A 22,342-nucleotide genomic window follows, 5' to 3' on the forward strand; every position below is an offset into this window, starting at 1 on the left:
GCAAATCAAAAGAGCAAATAAGAATTTCTCTGAGTAATAAACTTTCATTTCTTAAAGGCAGGAAAGCTCCTGAGGTTTTCTGAAATGAGATTTCAGTGTAAAATGTAATCATTTGTTCTAAATGTTGCTTTAAATCTTTGGTTAACAACTAGAATAATTTCTTGTTTTATGGTAGAAGAAAAATATTTCCCCTTAAAATTTAGTAAATCATATTTTTTCTATTGAAATATTTATGTGGATGGATATTTTATAGCATGCCTTGGTATTAATTAATCAATATTGCAGTGTCTTAGAAATAACCTGACAGACATTTTTCTTCTTTTAACACATTAAACCATTAATAGAATGCATTAATGCAGTGCCTTATTAACTTCACAACAACTTGCTGGTAGATAGTCAGATACCGTGCGGAAAATTTTTGCAGATTCCACATCCCTGGAAATGTTCCAGTCCAGGTTGGATGGGGCTCTGGGCAGTCTGGTCTAGTGGAAGATGACCCCGCCCATGAAAGGAAGTAGAGTGTCAGTCTCAGCTAAAACCTCCTGCTTTTGCTAAGAATGTAAAGATTCAGGAATCCAGAACGCCAGAGGAGATTGGAGAAACTTAAGTAGGTCAGATATAGGACAAAACGATAGTCCAAAGTAAATGATGAGTCTCCTGACTCCCTCCACTTCTGATGACACTGTTTTCTATGGGTACATCCTGAAGAGCAGCTACGAGTCAGAAGGATCACACAGAAAACTGTTGGTGCCAAAGCCACTGTGGAGGTCACTCCACCTTTGTCCCCCAAGGCAACTAATTTTGTTTCTTATGTCATGGTGATGGTGAAATGGCAGTTGAAACAAGTGCAGTTACTTTCCATCAGAAATGCATGTAGGATTGCCCTTAATGTACAATTTGTGTTGTCTTCCTACTGTTTTCCTACATACTACCATCTCCATGCAATTGAAAATATTAAGACAAACAAACGTCAGGAAGCCAGTGCTGTCAAATTTGAGGTTAGTTTGAACATTTGCAAAATGGCTCTTTCAAAATTTAAGGTCTGCTAGGTAGTTCTCCATATATGCTCCTACTTAATATTACATTCATGCTGCACATTTTTTCCACACTAGCCTGCGTATCTTCTCCATCACACAGCTGGATACAAGAACTTAGCATTCAGCCCAGCTGTGGAATGGCACATGAGAAATATTTTACAACACATTGAGTAAATGATTGATACTGGCAGGTGTCCAAGGTTCTGTGCAGAAATTGTATCAAATTAGAATTATGATTAGTATTCTGACTAAGATTTATTACATTTATTTGATTTTATTAATTATTGTTTCTAAGTAATTTCCTTCAGGACAAAATAATTAGCATATGTTCATGGAGGCACTTAAAAGTAACCAAAGGAAATAATATAAAAATCACTCCTGATGGATCAGTTCGTTTCAGAGGTACTTAACAACCCATGAATAGTGTTGCAAAACATCTGGTGAAGATGTCATGCAGCTCAGTTTGCTCAGTATTAATTAGCACCATTAGAAGCGGGCTTACTCACAGGTACCCACTCACCTCTTCACAGTACTTCAGGTCAACCGATTTGCCATCGCTGCGAACACAATCAAGCATCCGTGTTTTGATGCCATTACCACAGACAGCCTTCTCACTGAGCTGACATGTGCTCCAGTCTGGAAAAGATGAATTCATTAGCATAGCAGACTTTCAGATAGAATTCTTAATGATCCAGTCTCCCATCTAATTCTAACTCCAAGGACCTAAAATAATCCTCACAATCAACTTTTACACATGCAAAGGCCCATGGAGCCTAGCTGCTATACATTTTTGGAAACAGTGACTTTTACTGCAAATAGTCGGTGTCATGGTGCTTTCCTGAAAAGTTCATATTTGGTTTCTTCTGCATAGCTTTTGAGTAAATCCCCAAATTAAAGGAGAAATAAATTTCCTGCAGTTATAGCATACCCATTTCACCTAAGTTGCAAAGCCTCCATTTACTGTTTATGGGGATCAAATAGCCTGAATCAGTTTTCAGTACAAGTTCCACAACTCCCTCTGGATAAGAACAGAAAGCTTAAAAATCCATCCTGTAAGGGGAATGGAAGTAAACTGTAGTCCCAGACTGCCACTAGAGCATAACACCACAAATACCTGTCACATTGTAGTCATAGTGGTAGCAGTTCTTGTTCAAAGTGCAGGCTTCTGTCTCAGTGGCAGCAGGACAAGGCTTTCCATCATCTGGTTGTCTCAGGGATTCAGCTGACCTTTCACGAACACTACTTCCGTTGCATGGCTTAAAAGGGAGATTGGAAACAGCTTTCATATTTTGGCACCCTGATACTTTTTTATGCAGCCTTTATAACAACCTTTCAAGTGATCCCTTCACAAAACACAAGTGTTACATAACGGGTTCATGCTTCTGTGTAAGAGAAACCCTTTTCTGTTTATTTCAGAGAGAACTTGCTCCTGCATCTTGGTACCACCCAAGGTGAAATATCCTTTAACTTGTTAACACCTCTCTATTTTCCTGATTATTGCATGTTTCAGTACTAGTGCTTTGTAACCATTTCACTCATAACTGGATATTGAGAGGCTCACTTTTCAAATGCTATAATGTAGTGCATCAGAACATCAGTACTCAGAGGTTCTGAAACACTTTTATTTTTTTTTTCTGTTTGTTTGGTGGTGGTTTTTTTGGTGGTTTTTTTTGATATTTCTTCTTGAAATTGCTGTCAGGAATGGGAAAAAAAGGCCCAAAATTACCTTTCTATGTTCAGTCTTGATCCACAGACTTCACTCATTATCAGATAGTGACACTTTTAGTACAGGGACTGCGCTGCTATGGAGAGGCTCAGAGCTAGGCTAAAAGACAGACTCCCAAGCCACTGCCAAAGCTATTCCACTACACAGAAGGCACCCCTCACTAAATACTGACCACTGGGACATTATAGTCTGTGTTTTGGAGTAATTTTGCTTAAAGAAAAATATTGGCATACTTAATTTACAGTCAATAATCAAGAACCGTAAAGATTACACTTTATATAGACATTAGCACAGGTAATCACTGCTCATTTCAGCATCTTTGCACAATACATCATGTATACATTTTTAAAGCATCCACCTAAAACTATACTTCTTACCAAAGAACATTGAGACCATGATCCCCATTCAGATATAACACAGTCCTCAGGACATGGCAATGTGCATTTTCTAGCACCAAGTGGCATCTCTTCAGGATCACACAGATAGTCCTCTACAGTGTCAGAAGGACCATCCACAGTGTTTAACATGCACCTGGAAAAAAGAACTGCACATAAACTGCATTTGTCGTGGATTTTGTACAGTAACTGCATTCTACACTATTCTAAAACACTTCAACATTTTGTTGTCACGTAACAGACATGAGTATCCAAGAGCCAAAAATAATCCTTGTTTTTACAGATAATAGCCACCTAAAGACACGCACATAATAAAGACAATCCCTATCAGTAACTTGCTGAGGGCCTCTGGGCAAGTGATTTGCTTGACATTAGCTTACCACTAAGCCACAATAATGCAAATCATCTATATTTTAGACATATTTTGTGTATAATTAAACTATAATTTTAAATCCAGAATTATTAAAACTTTAAAAATTTATATTCTTAGCATTATTCCCTAATTCCCACAGATGCTATTTAATTACCAATAGATTAAATTAGGAATCAAGGTAATCCATAATCAGTAGACAGAGTCATATTGCACTCAGTGAAGTTAATCTGATTTATATCAGGCAGGATTCAGGTGTGGTACATTATGGTTGGACTCAATGCTGTACATTACACAGAATTACATTATATTAAATATAATAAATGCAGTCATAACTGAAAGTGAGGGTTCTCTAAAGTGAAGGAGGAACAACACTGTTATACCTGACTTTCCTTGTTTGAACACCTTCTCCACAATTCTCTTTTAAGTCCACATTGGTCACTTTGCAGACGCTCCAAGGTTCAGTAACCCATATGTACTGGCTGCAGTCACTGTGGCAGGGGACTACCTCATACACCTGGAATCCACATTCAGTGTCAGTTTTGTTGCACACAAGTAAGATAAACATGCAACAGTGATCATAAAAAAAAAAAAGGTCAGTGTTCTTTTTGGTAAGAATGACAAATATAAACTTGCTGAATTAAAGGCTATAGTAATAATAGAGATTAAATACTTGATAAAAAACTATCAAATAACAAAAAGACAAAAGCTAACTAATAATGGATTGCCCAGTCTTCTCTGCCCCTAAGTCCATATTGTGCCATTTTCAACAAAAACATGAACACAACTAACATAAAGTCTGTAACTAGGCTAGCTCTTGAGCATACCTTTTAAAAAAATGTTGCTAAAACTCTGCTAACACTTTACCTCTGTTCTTCGCATCTCCCCCCCACTATTCCATTCCACTGTTATTAGTTGTGGGAATTTGTATTTCTAACGAGGGGTGACCTCAAGGGAAATTATACCAAGATATATTGGTTAATTTTATTTATTCATTGTGTATGATCAAAATCACTAATATATTTGTCCAGTATTAGTATTGTGTTTGGATCTGAACAACAAATTTGAAATAGCATCTCATACAATAATTTATACAGTGTTCCGTCTCCTATCTCAAGTATACATTACAAAAAAAGGGCCAAACAACATAAACATTGGACATAATCAGGTTAAGGTTATATCTCTATTTTAGAAACACTTACCTGAGCCTGCAGAAAGTATTTTCATGAACCCAAGAGAAAAAACAACAACAACAAACAAACAGGAGAAAAACAAAACAACAAAGAGAAAAAGAATTATTAGAATGAAGCATATGTATTGAAATGATATTAATTTAGCTTGTACTACAAATAATAGTCTGTTACTTCTGCAAAGCAAAAGGCATCCAATTTTTCCTCTTGGATGTCCCTTGCTGTCATGAGGCATTTTGCAAGAAGTTTGCCCTTGGAAGAAAAAAACTGTTTATAAACCACAACTGGTGGGATGAAACTGTAAATTACCCAATCTCTTTCTCAGTCCTGAACATTTGATAGAGTTGTTTTCCCTCTTTGCCTATAATGAGCATCAAACCTTCTCTCAGTAGAAAATCCAGTTTCCCCAAGATAAGAGTAAATTCTCTGTGTTTTTGGAGGATGCTGGACTTCATTATTAATTGAAATTGTTCTGACAGCATTAAGTGCAATAAATTCAAAGGAATAATGGAACTGGCAGTTCTCATCCTTCCAAAGTTCCAGGTTCTTTCACTGAATATCTTAATTATGTGTTGTTTACTTAAAGTCCATTGCCTCAATATTAACTTATACCAGCCAACTTCACGTACCATTCTAGTTATCAAGTCAGCATAACTAATACCGCTAGACCATCTAAGACATTGTCTTAAACAAGTGTTTGATTTCTTTTTAGGAACACGTCTCATGTAGGAAAAGAGGGCTAATGGTTTGATAGTTAACCTGCAAGAAAATACCCCGAATCACAAAAAATTTAAGGCCTTGAACACTGAATGTGTCTGATGTATCACCATGCAGCTGATCAGCCTATGCACAAGACCACAAGCATAGTCAGCATACTCGGGCCTTCTTCGAACTACATAAGCATTAATTTGGGCATAAAGGCGTGTGCTGTAAATGCATGTTAAGTAAGATACTGGACTCCATGGACAATTTATTCCTCAGAATTCTTCTCCAGAATTTCCAAAATGAGAATAGAGAAGACTTAATCCAGAGAACTGTCTATATGTCTGAACCTGATTAGCATAAGAAGAAATACAGAAACTTTGCATATTCAACAGCCTTTCCAGTAACATAAAATCTGGATATGTTGTCAGAAGTGCAAAGGAGAACTCTATATTTCATTGCACATGTTAGTGGTGTTCTCCTGATACTCTGATACTATGACTGCAGGCCACTGCAGCTGGTTAGTGTAAGGTTTGTATGTCCACCTGCTCCTCATAAGGTGGCAAATAACACCTAGAGTCAATAAAGACAGGGATGTCCTTGATTTGTCTAACAGTCTCAGATTAGTCTCTTTCTTTGAAATCCTATGAAGGCAATGGACATGATTTTATAAGAAACCTGACTCAATTATTACTGTAATTATGAAGCCTTTTAGCCTAGGGAAGTGAGTACTGAGCAAGCTTCATTTAACAGGATTGTGTTTTGGGAGCCACCCTGGCATGCACTGTCCAAGAGGAAAGACACTCACTGAGACATCTATGTGTTCACTGTTCAGTCTCCTCCAAAAAACAGATACACATGCCAGCCCTGAGAGACACTGAACAACTTCTTAACAACATCTTAAGGATTTTATTTCAATGTTTCCCTAGCCTTACTATTAGAAAGTTTTCCAAAGGTTTAACCCAAATCTGTTTGCAGCATTCTAAGCTTTTTATCCTATCCATGATGGCCACGGAAAATGGATTATTGCCATGGAAAAAGGATTATTTCCTCCTTCTTTGCAACAGCCTTTTATGTATGTGTTATCAAACTGCCAGCATCCTCCCTCCCATCTCCTGCTCCTTGGGCTATACAACATGTTTTAGTCTTTCCTCAGGCTCAAAATTCCTAGATATTAGCTTAAAGCATAGCCCCCTGTAAATCATAATCCACATATTTGTGGGCACCAAAGATCCAATCTAACCATTATGCTTTGTATGTATGCAAATAACCCTGTTACATATATAAGTAATAAATATGTAAATAAACAAAATTACATTCAATAATTGAAATAAGTATTCTGAAGAGTCAGTAATTTGCCATCCGAATAATGGTGGATCACATTTAGATTAAATAGATCAAGTAACTATGCATGTGTATTTCTGCATGTTTTTGAATTGACAGGGAATGTATTTAAAAATGAAAGATACAGCCTCTATATTCTTAAAAATCCTTATGTTCTCTGTAGAGATTCCTTCTCATGAAAGTACTATATTTCATTTTTATTTTTTACCATAGTTATATTTTGAACCATCTACTATTATTTGGCAAGTACCATGTAACATTGCCACAAATCAAATTAGAGTCAAAGTACCAGCAGAGGGCAATAGTGTTGCATACAAGTGGTGAACAGGCCTCCAATAAAATCACCTTTGATGCAGAAAAAGCCTATTATGTACTACATGAATATTAAAGAAGGAAAAAGACTTCTGTATAGACTATAATTTGCTCCTATTGAATCACATTCCTCCTAAATTTAAAGCATATTTACATGCTGACCCAAATCCAGCAACCCTCATTCTAGTTTGTATTTTGTTAAAGTAGATCACAAACTTAATTTATTAGATGCAGTTTAACACTTATTATTTTCTAAATTAGAACTAATTACATTCCCTAAAGTAGAAAATGAGATCAACAAGCATTTCACTCTGTGCTAGCAAAATGTCAATAGGATAATATTAAGTACATGCATTTTTATTCAAATGTAAATTGACAGCACTTTTTTTTAAATCTTTGAATATTTACAGAAAAGACCATGTAGCTGTTTAACATGCCTCTGCAGACTAAATTGAATTCAACAGTAATATGAATATAAATCAACTTTGAAGAGCATAAGTTAATTGACAAGGAACATTTTTCCTTTCTAAAACTCTCCAAGCAAAGAAGCTTCAGGGGTTTGACTTGGACTAGTGCTAAACTTAGTTCCAAGAACTACATGCTTATCAGTTATCCAAGAAGTCCCAGTGTGGTCTTGGATCATGTTTTCTGGCTTAGTTTCAATTGAAGATGATACAGATTATATGGCCAGCCTGCTACATAGTGTAACATCAATAAAGTGCAGTTAGTGGGAGAAGTGGGAGATGGACTCTGGAAGTGCCATTCATGACTTGAACTGCAGTGCTGGGGCAAGCATACTGAGAAGGTCAAGCTCCAGCTTGACTAAAAACTGACTAACAGACACTGTTTGATAATGTGTGAGTGTTTGAGACTTTTAATTTGCTTTCTGATCTAAGATGGTCAGAGAGGGATATTAAGAATCTTGCCAGATTGAGCAACTGTAATGAAACATTCTACCCATTGTCATAGAAACATAGCAAGGCTTGGGCTAGAAGGGACCTTAAAGATCATCTAGTTCCAACCCTCCTGCCATGGGTAGGGACACCTTCCACTAGACCAGGTTGCTCAGAGAACCATTCAACCTGGTCTTGAACAGTTCCAGTTTTGGGGCATTTGCAACTTCTCTGGGCAAACACTTCCAGCGCCTACCACCCTCATAGTAAAGAATTTCTTTCTAATATCTGCTCTAAACCTTCTATCTTTCAGTTTGAAGTCATTACCCCTTGTCCTGTCACTATATGCTCTTTTAAATGTTTATCTCCATCTTTCTTGAAGGCTCCCTTCAGGTAAGAGGTCTTCACAATCTAAAGAACATTTTATTGTCTTTAATCTGCTGTTCAGATAATGTGTTAAATTCTTGCAGATAAGGAAGTAATGAAGCCAGATTCTTTGCTGACGGAGGAATTCTGAGTCAGCACATACTCCTCCATCTGCCTCTTAATGTTGTATTGTTTTTCTACATCAACAAGCAATATGGATAAAACGGTTATCTGAGGTATAGAAGAAGATATGTCAATAATGTAAATATAAATCAAATTACCTGATTGACATGATCTAGCTTTGGACAGGGTCTTCCACCATTGTAGGGTTTTTCACGGAGCCATTTAGACCGGACCTTTACCCCGCTCCCACAGGATTTACTGCAGCGAGACCAGTTGGACCACTCACTGAGCTTGCAGTCTGAGGGACACGGAATAATACAGGCTTCCTCAATGTACCCTGCATGAATGGAAAAGAAAGTGAAATCTCTTCAGCATGTCACTTTGCCACTTCTCCCTGAAGCCCTCGTCTCCTTCATTTAGATTGTCCAAAGTTTGACTAGACAGGACTGTGTGAATAGAGAGATTTCTTCATCATTAGGGCTAAATTAAATTCTGAAGAAAATTGACACATATAGCTGGAGACTGTGTTAGAGTAGCAGCTGAGCATCCTCACCGCTCTGTGATTAGGATTCATGCTCACCAGATTTCAGCACTCAAACTTTCTGACAGCTACAGTGTAATTGACACTAAGCAGTTCTTGGCTGCATCATTCTTACTTTGTATAAACAATATGTATTTTTTTTAAGGAAAAAAGGTTTCATTAAAGGCTACTCTACAACTGTATCAAGGAACTCAATTGCAGTTTTACATCAAAAATCCAGCTGAGAAGATATGCATCTTGCCAGCCTGGAGCAAGAGAACTTAACACCTTGTGACCTTTGTAAGGCTAGAAGGAGAGAGTAGCCTGCCACATTAATGATCTGCCGATTAACAACCATCTGCCCCCAGTAGCACACTGAATAATTGCACTGAATGGAAAAGCAGATGTTTGGTTTGGATAAGTCATCGGTCCTGAGAGGTTGGAAGGGAGTATGACATGGTCTGCAGGGAGTAACATGAGGCCTCAATTCACTGAATAAGTAAAAATGTCTTTCTTTCAAAAGCAACATATGGCATAGCTCTAAAATATGTTTAATTTATTCTAATATTTAAGGGAGAAGCTATTAAATGCCAAATAAAAAGCTGGCCTTTACTATCTTTTTCAACAATATCCTGAACATGTATGAACTCTCACCTCCCCTTTGCTGCATCAGATCCACAAAGTATTGACTATTGCCAAATGTTCACTTTAAAGATTAAAAAAACCTCAGTACATTTCAAAGTGTATTAAGATATTTGATGAAAACAGTTGCAAAATTGACTCATACTTCAGTAAAATCGTTCTCAAAAGATTGGCACAGTTTGCTAGATATGGTTTCATGTGTTTCTCGGAAATACTGAATTTTTTTAGTTTGAAAGCGATCACTATCTTTCCATCAGAGCTGATGTCAGCAGCTTTATGTTTTAACATATACTTGTAAGTAAAGCTAATCTGTCTCTTCTAAAAGCAATCAATAGTAACCAATTACAAGGTGTGTAAAGAATCAAAAAACTTAAAATATATACCTATTTCTAGTTGTTTCCATTGATTTATTTTAGATATAAGTAAGTTTAAAAAAAAAAAAATTGTAGCATTCATAGTATTTTATGGTCAAATTCAGGTGATGATTTTATACCGTATGGCTTTGCTCTATTTGGAAGTGTTAAATAAATATAGAGAGCGCATCCTGGATTTGAGCACTGCAAAACTATTGCCCACCACCTCCACATACCTCCTTTAAATGCCTATAATGTTATGAGCTTGAATTGCAAGCATATTTATTAAATATATCTTGCCATTTGATTGATCAGCTCAGTGATGATATATGAAAGGGACATTGTGTTAAAATATATTTTTGAAGATCATATCACTGAATATCAGAGGTGGTGATATAGATTGCCCTGCAGGAGTAAAGCCAAAATTGATTACATTTCACTTTACCTGACATCTCTGAGTCTTACAAATCCAATGCACCCTATGTCACAGCTCCATCCTACACCGAACCTTGATTGCATAAATACCAAACTCTGCATCTTCACCAGAAATGAGCTTTCAACAAGCCCTCTTAGGTCAGCCCTCTTGCTAAACAAACCCATGCACTCATACAATAAAGAAGCTACTGAATGAAAATGGACAAACCCAAAAAAGTTAAAAGAAACAACTACCTCCAAGCAGTAAGTGTTTAGTAATATTTATTGTCTCATAGAACTATGCAAAGATTTTACTGCTCTATGAATCATTTTGAGATTCTGAAATGCTGACTTGACTTTCAACATGACTTCAAATTCTTTTTTGAAAGGACCAAATTCAAGTTGTTTTAAATGTGTTGTAAAACCTTAAGTAGGTAACTTCATCCAGTATAGGCTGCTTCAGGAAGACTTTATTTTAAGGACTTCCATAAACCTCTGAGTTTATCTTAATAACTCTCAAAGGCATCTTCCCAGTATACCATGATATATTGGGAATTTGATAATACTTCTTAGCCCACCAAAAGAAACCTGTGTGGAATATACAAAACTAAAACGATTGACAAATTAGAAACTATTTTGCCTTATTTCCCTTCAGTTCATCCAAACAAGGACAACAAAGTTTTTGGTTTTTTTTAGATAATGAGAATATTAAATGTTAATGTTAACATAAAAAAGTTTAACATTAGAAACTTGCAGATATAAGTTGTATCAAATACATTATATTATATGCAAGTTCCAGGTAACATTTTAATTACACTGAGCTATACTTCAAGGAATTCCATAAAATATCAAATGAAACCATATCTCTACATCAACCTTTATTCACACTATCTATGAAGTATCTACATTTAAGTCAGCCACTAAAACTGTCTTAATATAGAAGGCAAAAAAGACAGAAAAGTATCATATTACAGGTACAGAGTCTTAATAAATAACATGGAAAACTGCAACCTTGTTTATATGTTAATCCATTTTGTAGAGGATGCAGTGGTTCACTTGACATTTCCCACATGCTTTATAATGAAAAAATACTGAACTGCAGTCTTATATGGGGTCATTAATCTTATAAGCTTCATGGAATAGCTTCTGCTCACTATACAGCCCTTTCCTATGCCATCTCTAGGATATCTGGCCTACAATGCTCTCCTCTCCCTTTTTTCTATTTCCTCAGAAAGGCATCAAGACCCAAACTCCATATATAAACAGCTGAAAAAGAAGAATTGAAAAAGAGAAAACAAGAATGGAGCCAATAATTGAAAGGATAAAAAGAAGCTCTAACAAGGAAGGAAGCTTCTGAAAATGTGAAACATTTTCAGAGAACAGAGAAGAAAAACATCTATTATTGTGTAAGATGCAAGACAAGCATAAAAAAACCTCTACTAACCACTGGTATACTAAGAACACTGGATGCAAAAAAAGGTCAAAGGCACAAATAGAATAAAAGTATCCAGGAAGGAGTTTCACAGCTTCTTCAGAAAGAAGGAAATAAATAAATAAACAAAGAACCCAATGTTTAGCTTGGTTCTTCACCCAAAGGGTAGTTTGGCACTGGAACAGGGAAGTGATGGCAGCACCAAGCCTGCTGGAGTTCAGAAAGCATTTGGACAATGCACTCAGTCATGTGGTGTGATTCTTGGGGTGTCCTGCACAGGGTCAGGATTTGGACTTTGATGATCCTTGTGGGTTCCTTCCAACTCGGGATGTTCTATGATTCTATGAAGTTACTTTTCATGTCACAGAGACAGAAGTCAAAACAACAGAGAAAATGTAAAATAAAATAGAGATTGAGGAGGAATAGAGAAAAGGGTAAGAAAAGACAGGGAGAAGGAGGAGGAAATAACTGGCTCAGAGAAATAAATTCAGGAGAATTATAAAGACACACTGCATAGGGATTCAAAATGAAGAAAGAAGAGAAAAGAACAAAACACCCTGACATAAGCAATATCTTGGTGAAGCACAAGCAGCTGGCTCTTGACAGCTTACTCTGATATCCCCTGACCACACAATGAAATGTAATGAAGAACACTCTAACAAATCAAAATAGAGGACAAAGAGAAGAAATAAAAACATTGGCCTCTGATTTGCATTCTGTATGTAATTAGCATGCAGAATGAAAACGACCCTGTTATATCTGACATCAAAAAGTTTCTGGCATATTCATCCCTTGGCATCTTTTCCTCTCAGGGGCCTCACTATTTTGATCAACAGACTATTTAGCATTTAGCTATGCCACTGGACTCCCTTAGAACTAGGTAGAAGCAGACTTCAAACTGCTTACAGATACTACTTTAGTCAAGAAAGAAGACTGAAATAAAAAAATAATTTTTTTTTTGCAAATGACTTGTTTCACTCCATTTACTACCTAATGAATGCTCTGTTTCAGAAAAAACTTCTCTGGAGCTTGTCATCACCTCAGATGTCTTTCTGTGTCTATGATGTCTGCATATCTTTTAGAGTGATCAAGGATGATAAGCTCCGTAAGTTCATAGCAACCCTACCTGAAATCCAGGAAAGCAGATATTTAGAAATTTTGAAAAGTTTAAATTTTTTAGTTGTTTTTTGTTAAATTTCAGGCATTTGTATTTGTAAACTTTGTTCACACTGTAAAAATTTTAGCAAGAGAGAGGACAGCATGTCCTTATATAGAAAAAATATTTAAAAAAATATAAACACAGAAACCTGAAATATTACATGCAAATGGCACTGGTAATGCAGATACATAGTTTCTGACATGAAAAGGATATGAATGAGCCATATTTTAATATTCAGTATTGTTTTCAGTCCGATCAAATCATCCTTGAAATGGTGAAATGAAATAGGCCTCTCAAGTGTGGGTGAGTGTCTTTATGGTGGAATATCACCCAGTTATATCACATAAATAGGCTGCTTAATATACCTGCACCAAAAGTCATACAAGAGCTTTGAGGTTTAAAGAACAAGCAAGAAATTACCAAGGTAGAAATACAAGAGATGCAGAGAGAAGGAAAGAACGAGAGCAGTGAAATTGCTATGAAGAAGAAAGCTGAAGAAAAAAGTTTATAGAGGAGGGAGGGATAATGAAATAGCAGACCAACACTGTAAAGGCTGAAGATATGTTTTCTGAACATCAGTAGTTCATTTTGTTGCCTTCATGCTTCCTAAATTTCTTCCTTTGCCATAGAGCATCTGAGGGATGTTGGAGAGATGAGACCTTGGTGCACTGTGGTACAGAGTACAGCCCCTGCATGGTCCAGAGAGCTATTGAAAAGAGATGCCTATCTCTAAGGGCCTATGCCTTTTCGCAGGGCAGCAGTTTCTTGATTATTTCAGCTCCTATCAGCTGAACTTCATGAGGCTGTGAAATGGGCAGTTGTCTATTATGAACAGGAACATGGCTATTCTATCATTAAAGATTACTGAACCACAATTTAACAAATGACTTTGAACCACTAGGATTATGAACAGAACTCATTAGTAAAAGGGAAAAGTTACTGTCCCCTTGCTAATTTGCTATAAAATCTGGACTCCTAGAACAAAGTCATTAACAGATGTGATGGATAATTTATAAGGGAGGACTCTAATGGACTTCAAACTTTTTCTAATGGCAAAGCAGGTTAAGTAGGTGGATACAGGATTTTTCCCCATAAATTGCACTTGTAATGTGTAAGAATAGACCGACTACCTGAGTTGAAGGGTGTAGAGTGTGAAAATATAAACATCTTACAAACTGTTAACATGAACTCTTTTGTCCGTAGGACTGACAGTTATGCTCCTGCTTTTATGACCAAATGTTATACTGTGTTCCAGAAAAAATCCCTGCAATGTCAGAATGTCATAGATTTTTTAAATTTTTTTTGTTTGTTTTAGGAAATATAGGAAATAAGAAATATACATCTTCTAGGACCTAGAAATATACAAGTATTTGTAACAGAAGATATGTATTTCTGGAGACTATTTGTATTTCTGTTGATCCATGGAAAGATAGATTGAACACCATGAGGCTTTTTCTCTTTTTTTTTTTCCTGGATTACCCTCCAAACCCTCAAAAACTGAGAGCAACTGTTCATGCTTAACTATCTTCTGCACCAGTAGTTCTGCCTCTGATGAACTAACTACAGGGCTTTGGGTTGATGGATGACTGCTTCAAAACAGATGACCTGTTGACAAGGCAGATGTGGTGGCACCACAATGCAGAAGCCTAAGGTAGGATTTGTGGTGCAAGGCAAAAGGTAGCATATTCCTAGGGAACACATGACATAAATATATACTTTAAAAGAAAATCTTAGAAAATATATAAGCTATGAAACATCAAAGCATCCTAATAACAATTTCAGAACCTAAGCTTACTACCATACTAGATTAGAAGTTCCTATGGGAAATAAATTTACTTCTGAATAAACATTCAACAGACACCCTCAATTAAATTTTAACACCGATATTTTTTTCTGGATAAATTTGCATTGCTTCAGGTTAGAATACTGAAAGTCAAAAAACATTAGGATTTAAAAAATCCTAATAAAAGTGGATAAAACAATTCTAACAGACATCTTGGACTCCACTGACTCCATTATATCATACGAGATTTTACTGTTGCACATATAAGCAACTAAATACAAAATTCCTCGATTCACACTGATACTCCTAACAGCTGTTGTAAAAGTATTCACTGATAGGCAGATATTCCTCTCTAATCCCCCACATAAGCCTTGTAGCCACAGAAGGCTTTGTAGAGTCAGCACAAATCAATGCATCTCATTTAATTAATGCTAAAGGGGCAAATAATCTCACACTAATAAGGCAGCAGACAAACTATCCTGACTGCTTGACTGTGCCTAAGGTCTTAACAGTAAATGGACATGAATTAAGAAGGGTAATACGACCTATATAAAAATTCTGCATCTGTCTGCTGTGCAACTACAATGTTTGCCTTCACTAGGCACACACAAACAGAGCCACCGCTCAGCTTTTGTGGGTCATGATCCTTAACTGATATATGATGGAGAAAAACTAGATACTGAAGAGCAGATAGTGTAATGCCACATGACAGTGTCTTGCTTTTGATTTGTCATGAAATTTCAAGGTGCAGTTTAAAGGGACAATGAAGAGAATCTCAATTTTTTTTTCACAAATACACTGAAACAGATTGTTGGCAGACACATGTCACTATCTGCAGAGCTCTAATATTCTAGTGATGACAGGGATAAGGCTATGAAAAACAACTGCTGCTTTTCTAATGGAAAAAACCTCTCACACATGACTATCAAGCAAATTGTATATTTTTATGTTTCTCCAGTAAAATTACCTATTTAGTATTGAAGAATAGAAGGAACAAGAGAAAAGGCCATTTATGTGTCTTCCATTAAGGAAAACAGGTAAACCACAGCTCAGTTACCACATCTGTTGGCAACTGGAAGCTGTTAGCTCCTCCCTACACTCTGAAGAACTGGAATGATTGAAAAATACCAGTGGCAGAATATTTCAAATGGTTGCTGAGTGGTTTAAACTCTTTCACCAGTAAATTTAGCTCAAATTTGAAACTAAACATTTTTAAATGAAAAATCAAAATATTTGACATATGTAACAATGAAAATAAACATCCAAAGATAAAAAAGAAAGCGAGGGAAAAACCAAACCGTCTTGTCTCTTTGCAGATGAAACTTTGGTCTGTTTTCAGCTTTTTGTTTGGGATTTCTTTTGAAGCACCTGTTAAGCTACAGAAAGCTAAGGACTCTTTTCAGAAAGGCTCTGGCCTTTGCTCCCCAGTGTTCTCACCCAGTGGTAACAACAGATTTATTTTATTATATTTTGCCTTTCCTTTTGTGTTACGGTCACTCCTGACACTTTGAGAAACTTGTTTGCACTTGGGATCTTATAAATGCACCCAAAATTTCAAAAATTATCACAAGAATCTCCCGATGGGTCTGCTAATTTAGCACTATCCTTTTGTCATACCTGTTCTTTAGCTCCTTGGTGTCTGTGAAACTGTTAGTGTGTTGCTAACTCTTCTCAAATCTTTGAAAATGAGATGTGTCAAGCAGTAAAAAGAGCTCTGAAGTACTTATTCTTCTGCTCCTGTTTACCTTTTCTTTTCTGAGTAAGTTAATTTAATTGTGATTATAATCACATTTTTCAAAACAGCTTACGAATTTTTTGGCATTGAAGAGAGGATTTGTCTTCTCATTCCTTCCACTCAAAACATCATGACTTGCAGCATTGACTTGTTCATTGCCTCATAAATTTGCATGGCAATATTTACATAAAACTTTTGACAGTCTCTCAATTTGAGTTTCTTATGGCATTTTAATATATCATAGTATGTCCCATGATATATTAATAACATCAGTGTGGGTGCAGTTTGTCCCTCTTGTCAAATTTAGAGGTTGTTGTCACAGCTGAAGAACTTCAATTATCTCCACTTCGCACCTCAGGTTTTCATAGTGTCAGGAGATAACAAAAGTTCAAGTAAAAGTTGGATACCACACAGGAGAGATCTTCTTAAAGGTCTTGACTTCTCTACGACTGCAAGCTAATTGAGCAAATAATATCCTATTAAAAAAATGCAATTACATACTATACTAGTTAGAAAAGAAATAACAGATCTGCAGGAACAAAGAGTAAAACAAATTTCTGAGTAAAACAGATAATGTAGTTGAAAAAACTGCTGAAACTTTGGATCAGTTTTAAAATCAGTGAAAAATGCAGTGTTATCACTTCTGCAGAAAAATAACTTTGTTAAAATTTACAAAAATAACACAAGCAGGCTTGATTTCTGAGTCCTGTCAACTTCAGCTTGAAAAAACAAACACAGATTGATGGGAAACTACAAGATACTTTTATCTGTTAGCAGGTGGGGTACTATTGTGATACCACAAGAGTCCCTTGTTGATTTGGCATAATATAGCCAATCCAACCAACAAACAGCACACTGAAATCTAGAGATGATGCCAAACTAAAGAACTGGCATAGAAAAAGGGCATGAAAATAACATGAAAAGCATCATAAATACTGGGAAGATATGAAATAAGATTTACTTGGCAAAACTGCGGTTTATACACATTGAAAAAATAAAACAAATCATCAGAACATAATCCACGGATACAAAGCAGACATTCAGAAAAGGCAGAGACATATACTGAAATTAGATTGAATATCATTTGGTCTAGCTGCCTTGTATCTGCAAAAGTAAGCTAAACCTGGAAAAATGCTGAAGGCAGACAATAAATAAGGGAAGCCTATACTATTACCTATGTACAACAACTAGAGGAGCTACTGGAAAGGAAACCATCATTTCAGTGACATATTCCTTAGCACCAGTTTAATTCCTTATCATCCATGTTAGTTACTTCATTCCCTGTATACAAGAAATTCCTGTCAAACAATTTTAGAAAAGTACAAGGAATATAGGATTAGTTCATGGCAATTCCAAGCTTTATCTGCTCACACATTACAACACCATGGACCAAGTTAACTGTACTCTCTCCCTGAAATAGAACTGATGAGAAAACACACACGAGGAGGGGAGTTGGGGGGGAGATGGGGGTGGCATGGTGGAATAGCAAAGAACCAGACACCTTAATGAACTAATCTAGAGAGGAAGAATTCAAAAGAGAACAACACCTAAACCCAGAGCATTCAGGCTTCCCAATTTACAATAAATACAGTAATGACTGGCAAACACTTCCAGTTTACAAGGAGAGTTAAAAGAGACTTTAAATTTCCTGTGAGAAAAATGGGATGGAATTGCAGAAAGAAAAAACACAACAAAGCAATGCTCTATTGTGTTTTGTGAAGGATGCCTTTAGACTACACAGAACAAAACTAAATCTTTGCAGGCCTCAACCCAGAGCAGATAGCTGAGAACAGAATTAAAGAATATCCCCAGAGTAAAAAGAGAGATTTTCTGTCCCATGAGAGTTTAGGATTTAGACTTTGTCATTCAAACATATCTTCCAGTATGAGCATACTACAGGAAAAGATGATTTTAAATGAAAATAAACATGGGAGAAAATTCTCCACAAAATTATCTTTCAGCTTTGCTTTGAGGATTTAAGCTGAAATACCACTTTTCCATTTTATTACAAAGATATGCTAACAGCTTGGCTTGATACATTGAGTTTCTAATTTATCATAGCTCTAAACAGGAATTAATAGTACAAATTAAAATCTCCTTATTTAATTAAATTTGATTAGCTAGTTTAAATATATTCAGCTAAATAAATGAAATTTCTGTTATCTTAATTTGACGTTAGAAAGTATAATACATATAAGAATTAAACTTACATTGACCTTTTAATGACACTGAAACTTATATCCAGCCTTTTATACCAACTGCTCAGATACAATTTTTCACTGCAAGCAAGGAAAAAAAAAAGAGCACAAAAACTCCAGTGATGTCAATTAGCACAATTCTGGCTCACTGAAAGCCAGAAAGGGCTAGTTCTGATCCTAATGCTACAGATGCATCCCCTGTAGGAAGGAACAGTCTTTTTAATTGCTTCAGGAGAGAGAAAAGAATATAAACTCCTTAACCATCCTAGTTTTACACATGACAGATTTATATAGAGAAAAAGTGTTGCGTGCTGTTGAACTCAGATCAATATATGCCTGCCTGTTAAGGTGCTGAAGAATAAATGGAGAGCGATAAGGCTATTCAAGAAGTTTAAAGCTATCTAAAGAACTAATGGAAATAATTTCAGCCTTTCCAAATTAGTCACGTGCTTGTTTATTTTTTTGAGAATTTGACCCTTCTAAATGGCTTTATTTTCAAATTTCTAGATACAGTTATCAGAAAAATAACAATATTTTTTTTCATTAAAATACCTAGTTAGTAACTTAGCATGATTTTACTTTTAAATATTGCATGATAGCAATTAATAAAAATTAAGCTGACTATTTTACAAGTCAGCAAAAACGTGTGCTGGGTTTGAAGGTATCTTGGGATAAAATGCAGCCTAAGCAATAAATATTAACCTGATAATTCTACTTGTACACATGAATTAATTAAAGCACATAAATAAAGAGGAAAGAAAATAGTTTTCTAAATACCGTGACTGTTGCATCGTGATGTTTCCACAAGTCGATTGTTTTGGTCATAGCATGCCATGGCTTGGTACCGATAGCCTTGTCCACATTCCTTAATGTCCCCTTGTACCTTCATTCCTAGCAATACTTCCATCTTGCCCTCTGGTAAAATACAGTCTGACCAATTCCCCACAGGCTGAGCACTGTACTTGTCACACGGACAAAACTGATTCTCGATCAGAGGATACAACTGAGAATTTCTGCATTTATCCTTTTTCTTACTTTTTCCTAGAAAGAAGAAATAGTTGTTTTAGCAAAAAAATTTCATTTAGACTTCTGTAATAAGTGCTTGCAATCATATACGTATGCTTAATATTACTTACACTAATCTTTATTCATTTAAGTTATTGAGTTGAATTTCTAAAAGTAGTGGATACTTACAATTTGCTCAAAGGGAATGTCTTTCTTTAAAAAAGACACGATCAATATTTACTTTGAATAAAAATGCTTGGGGAGTACAATTTGAAAAAGTTAGCAATTAAATGAATATACCCTTTTTCTCTTATTTCATCAGCAGTGTACAGTTCCATAACAAACTTTCTCAAGTTGAAAGTGCAGAAGGAAGTAATATGCATCTTTGTTACGCTAGTGCCTTCTTTCAAAATGTCAAAATTCTTTAATTTAAACATTTTTTATAGTACATTTGTTAAAAATTACCATTCTTCCCTCTAATAGAATAAGCTCCTGTGAATTTGTTTCTATTCAACTCTCTTCTTGTTTTCCTTCCTTAACTGGAGCATAACCATCCACTCAACTTCCCCTTCCCATTAAAAACATTTTTAATCTTCTCTTTGGTAAAGTTTGTTTAATTTTCCTTTCCATACCAGACAGTTCATATAAATCAATGGAGTAGTCTTTGAAAAAGTAGTTTTGAAAAGGCTTGTTACTTAGATACTACTGTAAATTAATATTCTGTAATATTTTCATTGCTATTCAAAACAAGGCACTGGACACAACTTTGCAGTATCCTTAGTTCTTCTATTTCCTACTGCCTTTATTTAGAATAGACAAAAGGTACCTCAAGAAAAGTTTATCATTCTTCTGACAACACAACGTCTCATTAAATGTGCATTTCTCCTCCTCCTTTTCACTGGAAATAATTATGAATTTACTCCAAGCTTTACATGTTAGCCTGGGTAATGCATTGCCACAGAGAATACGCCACAGCATATCACAGTTTTAGCAAGCTTGAAGGGGTTACAAGTAAGGACAGGAAGTAGCAAAAAGTGTTACTTTCTTGCTTTGTTTAAAAAAAACAACAAACCTGTTAATCAGAGTTTTATTTTCCTTGTGGAAGCAAACATGGCATAAAGTTTACTTTATTATTAGACAGTCACAGTGAGGCTTCTTGAATTTCATGAATTATTCATTGTCCACTGGTCTGATTTACAGGGGGATGGAGTAGGGGATAGGGTTTGGATCCTATCATATTCTTTCTGATGCCGCTAATGGGCACCCCCCTTAGCTAGCTTTCCTCCACCACAGACAATACAGACTAATTGGCAGAGAGTGCTGTGACAGAGGCCAAGTCTCACTCTTGAGGTTTCAATTAAAATTTAGAAGCAGAGAATTTTTTTTTCATTTCACACAGAAGAAACAGTAATTTAAAAAAACAAAACAAAAAAAAACAGACAAAACAAAACAAAAAAACCCACCAAAACCTAACATATTAAAAAGAAGTTGAAGAAAAAAAAATGTTTCTAAGTGGAACAGTGTCTACTGTGTGGAAAAAGCAAAAGTTTGTGGCAAGGGTTTGGACATCACTGGAAAACCTTTTTATTCTGTTAACTAAAACCTCAAGAGGTTTCATGGGACACAAAATAAGAGCATTATTACTAGTGTCAAGAAATAAGGCAGAAAATCAGGCAATGTGTTGCCTCATGTGGTGATCTGTGCTGCTGGATTTAGGCAATGGAAGAACAGAGAACAAAAAGAACTTGGAGAGCAAACATTCAGCCTAGAAAGGACTGGCTTAATCATGCATTTGACATTAAAGACTGCAGCTAAGAAGTTCAAAAGAGGCAAACCAAAGTTTAAGGCTCAAAAAGGTGGTCTGTAGCAAAAGGCTGAAAAGCATTCAGCTGCCATAGTGATTCTAAATGCACCAAAACACCATCCAAGAGGGAAGTCTTGTTTTAGCAAAGACCAGATGTGGGAAGAGGAAGGCAAGTAGGTTAACACCCAGTCCTGTTAAGCTGAGATGATTGTTAACTTGTCTGTCAAAAATTTTAAAGAATTACTAAATATATAACTACATTTGGAAAAAACCTTGGCATCTTGTGTTCCCCATCTTCTCTCTAGCCACTTACCCATAATCAAGACTGTCTGACATATGGCAGGAGTTTTTTCTCCTGGATGTTGTTCCACTAACAATATATAAAGCATGACACTGCATCTGCTTTCTGCCACTATGACAAATGCTTGTCATAAGGCAACCTCAGAAATCCTGAGGTTTTAAACAAAATGGTATTCATAATTAATAAAAGATGCATTATTTTCCTGGTTAGTCTTACCAACAAGAGTGCGTTTTCTTGTCCTGACTCCCCCACAGTCCCCGTTACAGGGAGAAAATTTTGACCAGTTCGTAAACTGACAATCATCTTGGCAGGGAATCTGGCACATCTGTGTTAAGGATGGTAATGGGCCAGCGTATTTAAGGCACTCACTGATGTCAGCTTGTCCACCATCTTGTCTGCGACAAGTAATTGCTGGAAGCAAAAAGAAATGGAGTCCAATTCAGCATTTTTTGTATGAATGTCTCTATTCAATTTAGTAACCAACAATATTCTACCACAAAAACACACTGGAAGTCCAGAATACCTATACAACCACTTA

General features: G+C 36.0%; 1 protein-coding gene across 1 annotated transcript in view; it reads right to left on the reverse strand.

Annotated features, from left to right (window-relative positions):
• THSD7A (thrombospondin type 1 domain containing 7A) overlaps positions 1–22,342 on the reverse strand; it is a 120,160-nt gene that overhangs the window by 21,979 nt on the left and 75,839 nt on the right. The window contains exons 13-20 of the mRNA XM_027911107.1: positions 22,021–22,215; positions 19,472–19,735; positions 8,617–8,795; positions 4,731–4,736; positions 3,912–4,045; positions 3,141–3,294; positions 2,152–2,293; positions 1,558–1,673 (exon numbers count right to left, since the gene is read on the reverse strand). Coding sequence (XP_027766908.1) covers positions 1,558–1,673; positions 2,152–2,293; positions 3,141–3,294; positions 3,912–4,045; positions 4,731–4,736; positions 8,617–8,795; positions 19,472–19,735; positions 22,021–22,215 — 1,190 coding nt within the window. The remainder of the gene's footprint in view (positions 1–1,557; positions 1,674–2,151; positions 2,294–3,140; positions 3,295–3,911; positions 4,046–4,730; positions 4,737–8,616; positions 8,796–19,471; positions 19,736–22,020; positions 22,216–22,342) is intronic.

This window comes from Empidonax traillii, unplaced genomic scaffold (genome assembly GCF_003031625.1).
Source record: "Empidonax traillii isolate 1590-97213 ecotype Southwest subspecies unplaced genomic scaffold, ASM303162v1 scaffold30:size3273891, whole genome shotgun sequence".
NCBI classification, from domain to species: Eukaryota; Metazoa; Chordata; class Aves; order Passeriformes; family Tyrannidae; genus Empidonax; species Empidonax traillii.